This window comes from Varroa jacobsoni, unplaced genomic scaffold (genome assembly GCF_002532875.2).
Source record: "Varroa jacobsoni isolate VJ856 unplaced genomic scaffold, vjacob_1.0 scaffold_753, whole genome shotgun sequence".
Taxonomy (NCBI): Eukaryota; Metazoa; Arthropoda; class Arachnida; order Mesostigmata; family Varroidae; genus Varroa; species Varroa jacobsoni.
In genome coordinates, this window is record NW_019213655.1 from 185,548 (window position 1) to 194,373 (window position 8,826).

At 35.6% G+C, this 8,826-nt stretch overlaps 1 protein-coding gene across 2 annotated transcripts; it reads right to left on the bottom strand.

Moving 5' to 3' along the window:
• Positions 1-1,537: 1,537 nt before the first annotated feature.
• LOC111263295 (REST corepressor 2) lies at positions 1,538-6,978 on the bottom strand. Of its 2 annotated transcripts, XM_022838243.2 has the most exons (8): positions 6,676-6,978; positions 5,225-5,399; positions 4,748-4,865; positions 4,395-4,578; positions 3,900-3,985; positions 3,357-3,641; positions 2,867-3,099; positions 1,538-2,487 (listed from the first exon to the last, which is right to left on the bottom strand). In XM_022838243.2, the coding sequence occupies exons 1-8, from the start codon at positions 6,731-6,733 to the stop codon at positions 2,247-2,249; spliced, it is 1,380 nt and encodes a 459-aa protein (XP_022693978.1). In that variant the 5' UTR covers positions 6,734-6,978; the 3' UTR covers positions 1,538-2,246. The 2 variants fall into 2 exon arrangements, with proteins under 2 accessions (XP_022693978.1, XP_022693979.1); XM_022838244.2 differs by lacking the exon at positions 6,676-6,978 and having other exon boundaries at positions 5,299-5,385.
• Between the last annotated feature and the right edge of the window lie 1,848 nt (positions 6,979-8,826).

Below are 8,826 nucleotides of genomic sequence, written 5' to 3' on the forward strand. Positions count from 1 at the left end.
CTGTCTGTGTAGGACTATTTTTGTATATATTAGATATTATTCAGTCTTACCACATTATTTAACCAGGTACAAAGAAGTCGTAATTTGATTAAAAGTACTAATTTTATTGCTCTAGGTTTTCTCTTGGATTCTTTAGTAATGAGGAATATAAATGAGAGCTCTTTTTCGCTTTCAAAAACTGTAATACTATAATTTTGATCACCTGTAATCGAATGCTCTGTGACCTAATTTTCTTCGCGCTAGTTACACTGAATGGAAATGCTTTATTAATACGGTTTAAAGTGACTGACTTTACTGTTTATTATAGAAACGCATTTCTTGTAAGTACCCAAAAAAATTAGGATAACATTTTGCAATCGTTGGACATCACAGTCACTTGGTTCAATCAAAATTATAAAATAAACAGATGAAAATCTGATACTATTTCTCAAAAAATAAAGTATGATTATGATGCATGCGAAATAATATTATAAATTTTACGTACAACTTAAATGATACCTGAAGCGTATCTTACTAAAAATGCCGATTTTGGGTCTTCAATCTTAATGTGTTAAGATTCCGACAAGAACAAAAAAAAAGCAGAACTCAAAAAAATCCATGCACAAATGTTACCGGTTAACTTTGCGCACTATGCAGTAGTGATGCAATATATTAATAAAATACTATCATCTTTAAATGTAGTCGATTTTCTATTTCGATAGTATCGATAATTTTTTAAAAAATTTAATTCTAAGTTTATAGCTATGTAATTCTCTTATTCTTTCCTGGTAGCACGCGGTAAAGAAAGTCGGATTATATAACAATGGTACCACGATTTAAAGGCCAGTACTTAAAGATATACTCCGACTGCGTCTTAATGCCCCTCGAGCCAATAAAAAGTATTCACCTGATAAATATTTTGCAAATTTGCCTACCTTATAATAAGAGACACTTGTTTGTTTTCCAGTGCATTAGATATGAACCTTCCATCTAGTTCCACTTCAGTGGAATAATTTTGGTACGATAATTGTCTCCGAACAATAACACTAATGAAGGATATTCGAATGTACTGAATAACGTTTTGACGTAGAATTTCAGGTAAAAGTCTACAGCATTTAACGGCTATTTTATGTTGTACAAGATAATGTTTTTAAGCTTCATCTCAGTTTACAAAAGTTGTAAAAAAAGAATCCTAATTTAATCCTAATATTAAATTGAATAATAAAAAATTGAATCCTAATAATAAAAGCTGCACGTGAACATGCGTTAGAACTATTGTTTTTAGGAAAATTAGTCAACTGAAGGAAACCTATATACAGTATATATCTAAGATAAATCAACATAGATGAACGACTCATTTATGCATGCCTAATATTTTTTACAAAAAAGAGCTATTTGACACATAGGTGTTGCATTTATATGTTGCTTGGCTCTACTTACGATGAATTTTTCTAAGAGTGTATTTTTTGCTAATTGAGGATAGCTGCAAGCATTCTACCCTCTGTACTTTAGATTGCATACTGTTTGGATGTGATTAGCCAAAGAAATAGGCGAAAAATCAGGTTGTTTTTTTTATTTTGATTTAAAAAGTAAAACGACGTTTGCAAACAAATCAGATTTAATAAAAAGTACGAATAAAATTGCTAAGTTACTCGGATTAAGTGTGAGAAAAATGACAATAACAATTACTACCTTTGCTTCTGATAAGTAATATATTTTAGCCTTTCTGAAACAAAAGTCACCGCCACCTGACATATTCAATAACGATTCTGTGGTAAAACCTATGACTCTGTTGTATAAATTGCGATTTTTATAGAGTTTAATTTGTGGCATGAAACATAACATCGCTTTATCGTTCGCAAAAAAGCTTTGACTCATTTGATTAAATCAGACACTGAGCGGAAACGCAACGCACTATAATAATAGTGAAATAAATGATGATTATGCCAATGTTTTCTTATGTGCAGTAATTGCGTCAGCTTAAATGTAGTTGAGCTATCAACTAAGAGCTAAGCTCCATTCAAAAGGAAAGGTTAACACGTTAGTCACAATTCACCTAAGTGCTGTTGGACATTTCCTATATATCTTTCTTGATCTGCTTATAGTGTTAAAGATCGCCGATATCTTGTTGATGAGACGCAACACATTGTCGGCGCAATAAACTTGCCAAACCAGAGCGTCAATGTAATCTCTTTATAGCGTACACGTAAATTTAACCTTAGTTTAATGACCAAATGAATAATATGTCATCGGGTCTCGTTTGCGCTTTATGAAAGTTTAGAAGCCTTAGAGGCTAACGGTGAGCCCGGCGCAGTAGCTACGTTTGCAGAATTGGTCGTATTGCTGTTTCTAATGCTGGGAGATGCACTTCTAGAGAGAGCGCTGCTAATGGCTACCTCGTGAACTTTGGGAACATTCCGTTCGGTTTCAGGCTTCTCATTTGTGCGAGGAGAAATACCTCGTTCCGCTTCCCACTCGGAAAGAATATCGTCCAGTTTGTAGCGCTCCCTAGAATATTAAGGAAATTACTGTAAATCCCATGCACCTAAATTACTATTCCTTACTAAGTCAAGTAGAAGAAAACTATATCCGCTGAAATTAGTTACATTTAAGTTAAAGCTGTGGTCATAACGAAATACAAGAAAAATTGTACCGTTCGTCACGTGAAACTATAGCAACTGATGCTGCCTCAGAATCGTATTTTAGGTATGTAATTGTATTTGTCAATGCATCTCATCAAAACAATTTATACGTTTTTATACTTACGCTATTTATTAAAGATTTATCAACGATAGGTTTTACTAATTTAACACTCGAAACATAGTCTCATTTTTGTTTTTACTTTTTGAACTTTCTCACTCCTGGAATTCAATGTATCTCTTTTTACCTGTGAATGGCATAGAAATTCTTCACGTGGGCCTCGGTTTTGTTCCCAACGACCTCAGCTATCGCTTTAAAGTCAGTACCATACTTGCGCACTCCCTGAACGGCAAGCGCAAGTTCTTCGTTTGTCCAACGAGGATTTGCTTTTACTATCCCAGTTTCCGGCGGCCGCAGGTCATCTATTCCTTTAGCTGCTTCTTCGCGTAACTTTGAGATGTCCGCTTTGTTTAATTGAACCTAAGTATACGTTTTGTCTTTAAAGATTATTCAACTATTTTTTCTGACCGTAGTAGTTAGAGATAGGCAAAATAGGCAAAGCGAACGTAAACTGCATGGCACAACTAAATCGACTAAAAAAAAATATTCTATAGTTATTGTAGCAACTAATGTTATTTTCGATCTGGGCAGCAGAGAGAGGAACACAGCTGATATACTTTACGCCTCATGCCTTAAAGTAGATAAATTGTTTGCAAATATCTGTATTTATTACACACCTGCCGCTTTAACGAGCAAAGCTCAGAATCGAGTGCCTTCAAAATGGAATCGCCTTGTCCGATGGGGCCTGTGGCAATAGCCATTAGGTCTTGACAATTAAGGTACATTCCTTTGGGCGGTTTTTTCTGTTTCTTAAGATCGACTCCGGTCAAACCGTTGGCGGCGCCTCCTTGTCCCACGATGTGCTTCGACAAGCTACCAGTTTTTGGCAGCATGCCAGTCGTCTTCCAATTTTGATTGCAGTCTGTACACAAGCTTCCCTTTGGAGAAGACACAAGACCGCTCTATAAAGAAAAGAATAAATCTATATCAATACTTGTTGGCTATAGTCAGTTCGCACTGTCTTTATATTCGATCTGGATTTTTTACCCACGAAAATTCGCATCTTCTATGGCGGCCATTTGAGACCTTGTAATGCATAATATGTGAATAGAGTCGTTTTCACAAGGGGCCCCTTAGTTTTAGTACAAAAAGAACGCCCTGTATATGATGATACCGTAAGAAAGTCCTATTGATTTACAGGTTTAAATACTTCTTTTTACCTGCGCTCCACCGCTTTGTCCACAATGGCTGCACGCTGCATCCTTTTCATCCAAGTCAGATTCGTTCTCCGTAGCGTTTCCGCTTCCTAGAACAAACGAGACACGACAGGCTATACCAATAAAGAATTCTAACACCCATTAACCCAACTGACATATACGGTACATATCAAAAAGTACTGAGTTCGTCGGTCTTGACGGACAACGTATTTGAAAACTCTTTACTCAACGGATTAAACAGGTAAAAGAGCAGACAAATGCAATTGCATGATTACAAAATTTAAACATTAAGACTTTCTATTTACAACATAATATATGAACGCGAGACTCGGTTCGTTTATCTGAGCTTCATTACCCAAGTTATCTAGGTATTACCGTCGGCCGCTATTGGTATAATAGATACTACTTACTACTACGCAGTTTAACCCAGCTTTCCATTTAATCAAAGTGCACATTCATTTTATTGAAGGTAGCAGTCAGTTACGAAATGTAATTCACCTGCGTCATTAGGTTCGTCGTGGCGAAGTCTTCTAGCTTGGCGGTCCATGAGCGACACGCGGTTCTTGGCTTTTTTCCATGAATAATAATACTTTACCAGTGATGGGATTGTTTTATCCGGCAGCATCTGTCGAATTTTTGTAAAGTTTTTTCCATGGAATTGAAAGGCTTGTTCGAACAGCACCTATAAAGTTGATACGTCGATTTAGCCCTCACATTATTCTGCGTATGCTTCGGTTAATTATGATTATTTGTAATTTCATATAAAATCGATGCTTTTAGCACACCATCAATATATGTTGCTCATTTTAGTCTTTTTAGTAGGATAATTACTGATTGAACCCTTCACAAACCTTGTCCTCAACAGTCCATTCATCGGGAAGGGGCGTAAAGTTTGGCAAATCGTGGATTGCCTTTTCCACATCATAGCCATGCCAGTACAGCATACCCAGGGCCTGTTCTCCGTTATACCTGCAAACAATGCCGTCGACTAGTATTTCTTAATCTGCCTCATTTTCTGGATGACTGACTGGCTAAAAGATTAAATGTGCGTATGACCTAAGTACATGTATAGTACGACCCCAATGACTGAAGACGATATTCTCAAATGAATCGTATTAAACAAAGCCTACAAGAATACAGCCATTTTCACTATTTGGGTGCCGAATTGTGAAAGCAGCACTTATATGAGAGAAGGGTGTTTGAAATAATTATGACACAGATAAAGTAATCAATGAGCATTTAGAGCACCCGTCAGCAAAACTTTTGTTCATGGCTGTCAAGATTATTTTGGTGATATTTAGTTGGAATCAAGGACATAATAGACATACCCATATTTCTCCTTAGCTAGGGTAATGTAGTTCTCGAGAGAAACGTCTGAAATATGTGGCTCGGGTTTCCATACCAACAAAGCTTTTTCAGGTACGCTTGCGGGACAGGGGGTGCAAGACGATATCAGCTCCGGGCAAGTCGCTTGATATGCGCTGCCAATATGAATTACGTTCCCTAAGACCACAGAAATGATATAATTAGAAAAAAAGCTTATAGTTATGCGCTAGCAAAACCACAAAAAAAATGTTTAATTTTCATAATAACCGAAACTAATTCTGTACCTGTCTTAATAGCGATTAAAAGAGAAAGCAGCTTCAAGATTAATTTGTCAAGTCAAGCACAATTAAGCATATCTTTACTGGACGAAGGGAATGCACGTAGATTGGGGCAATATTATAGTATCAATATTAAGAGTATTATTGCGCTTATTAATCTTTTGTGGTAAGTAGTGTCGACAAATGTAGACGGCTATATAAAAGAAAATTCAAATAAATCTTTCAGTGTAGTTAGAAAACTAATATTACAAAATTCTTGTTCTTAAGAAAAATATACATATATTAAAGTAATAAATGATTTAAATAAACTAACCATATAAATATGTTTAGCTATCTGTCTTTTCGTGAACAAGTACGCGAAAGTCGCAACGAGCAAAATATAATATTTATAATATATATGTTGTTGTTTGTTATTGGTATTGCATTAAATATTAGCTGAACGATGATGTATCTTAAATGATTTTTGGATACAATTAGCCATTTGAATATTCTCGGAATTACATACTTATTCAATAATGTTAATATAACGAGCTCAGAGGGCCATACATTCCATGGCGCAAAAGCATCATACGACATCATCGGAGCATTGAATGCAATGTAGAGACCGCAAGAGTGAAATATTACTTTAGGTACTTCTATAATATATCTATTTTTCCGAACATAAATGTTCAGAAAAGTAAAAATATTAAAAGGCTTTAAAGTAATCTTTAACTTTATTTCGGTTTCTACATTTCGCTCAGTATTCCGATGGTGTCATATAATGGTTTTGGACTTACAGCCCCGCAAGTATTGTTCATGTTATTTTAATACATCACCATTATTGAACATTATATATGTGTATTTGTTAGCCTAAGTTTATAGAACTATAGTACTACAGTGGTTATCATTAAAAAATCAAGAAGCTTAAGATCTTACCCTTAGACGTGTAATGTACCAAATACTCACATATGTATATGCTCCTCTTCAAGTATTTCAGTGAAATAAATGCACCCGCGCATATTTCATAACTTAATGCAACAATGCGCAGTTGGTAAACGTTTGTGACATGCCTTTAAGTTAACTTTACATTTAGTGCTGGCACAAAAAATAAATAATTAATATTCATGCACATTTGTTGGAAATTATAGAGACTGTCATATATGTACACATATATACATGTATATATTGGAACCTACCTCTTTCCTGTTCATCATCAGATGAATCACCATGATGCCCATTTGCAGCGAGCACCATCCTGCGGCCAATAACTGCCGTATTACCAGTGGCCGTGATGGCGAGCAAGCCGTGGCAGTTCTTTGCCACTCCAGTTGTGAAATATTTCGCGAAATTCAAATGGTAAACTTCTCCGAAATCTTAGTTGAACAATTACACGAATACAGAATAAGTTTTTTGCAAAGACTTTACCTAATTGACGTAACTGTCTTCGCTCATAGACCACCACGAAGAGATAGCCGACGACTACTATGCCAAGCAAGTAGTCTGTGGAGTAGAGTGCGAAATAGCTCGATTATTGCGGCTATCATCTAGATCCTCATTAATTCTTAATTATGACACAGGCGTAGCATGCTATTGCAATGGTTTATCTAAGGCAGCTAGTTTGGCTTTTACAGTGATGCGGGAAGAGTAACAATTAATTGCAGTTAAACGTAATGAAGCGCAGGTTGCTATTTCAACAACAAGGCTTTAAGTGGCGGAGCGATATCAAGGTTCTCCTAGATTACGGAGCACCGTTTTCCTGTTATTTTCGCTCCGTTTTCATCTATACACTGATAATGACATACCGTTAAATATACACGCTACAATATTTGAAACAAAAAACTTGTATACACAAAGGACAATAAACATTATCCTTGGCAAAGTAGCATAGTTAAACTAAAGAAAGATTTATCCGTTGGAAAGGCCATATTGAATGAGTGTACAGGCTATTGTAAAAGCTTAAACTGTGTACGTTCTCCAAGTTCCAGTTACTATTTTTTCTACCGTTATACACGAGTGACATTTACCTTCAGAGATTTGAATGCGATTCATCTTTAACTTGAAAAGACTCCAAATTTTTTTGCGAGCGATTGGAGCCGAACTGTTCTCGACAAAAATATATGCAAATGTCCTAGTTTCTTTTGAGCAATACCTTCTATAAAAGTTGATACGACTACAGCGAGGTCACAGTAATGCATAAAAGAATTAAAATTGTTAAATATAATCTACAGATTTTGCTACACATCTGCTGAGAAAACTTTTCCTGTTTATCTAATTGTCACATCGTTGCTAATGAAGCTGGGCAAGAAGTTTTATATTTAGCTCCAGAACGAATGTAGTAGAAGTAGACCTAAACAGGGTAATTAAAACGTGTGGGATATCTGCTAACTGACATTAATAAACATACATATATTTGTAGGTATAAAGTTTATGGCCTACATAATAAAACAGATAAAATCTACGTAAACTTTCTTAGCTCTACGTTTATGAATTCGTTCAATTTTGTACCGTCCTGCTGTAGATTACAAGGTATAGACTGGCCGAAATTCCTCAGAATGGTGGTCATCAAGCTAATACTAGAGCTCTTGTGTTTAGTTAAGCGCAAGCTCATTCGAGCACGCGATGGAGGGAATCTTTATATATAAAAGTATAAAATTATAAAAAATGTAAGCACTAACAGAAGCTTCTTATACTTGAACTTTGAATACAGTTGTTGGTAATTGTTATCTTTTTTTAGATCATCTTGTTGATTTCAAAACGCTAGTTTACGTATCTGTAGTACTGACTAATGCTGTAATAATCGCAGTGTCTGTCGCTCCATACATATAAAATTTATAGGCAATTATGCAAGATGGTTAAATAATCAATTTTCAACTTCTTTGTAGGAAGGGTAAGAAGGCACATAATTTTGTCTGCCGGTGGTTCCAAATCTGTTCGAGTGGTTAATTTCTGATCTCAAGACTACTTCTGATTTTCCTTATGGATAGGAGTCCGAATTCTTCAAAAAGTTAACGTATGCCACTTTTCGTGTCATACGAAATTTAAACAGAAGGTAATGATAAATATGTATCTTCGCTTGATTTTGGCAAGCACATGCAATATATCTGCTGGAAAAATGAACTCGTATTCTCAGTCGACCTAAATATCGGACATAATTGGATAATTCCCACTACGATATCATACAAACAGAAAAAAGTTTTGTAGTTCAATTAACCTAACTACGATTAAGCCGGCACACATCATTTTGGAAGGAAAAAGAAAAGCAAAAATATCTGGGTCGATTTTTGGTTTTCGTTCATTGCTGTGATGCAACAACCTCTATAACCTGGTACGTTAAACGTTTCGCTTAC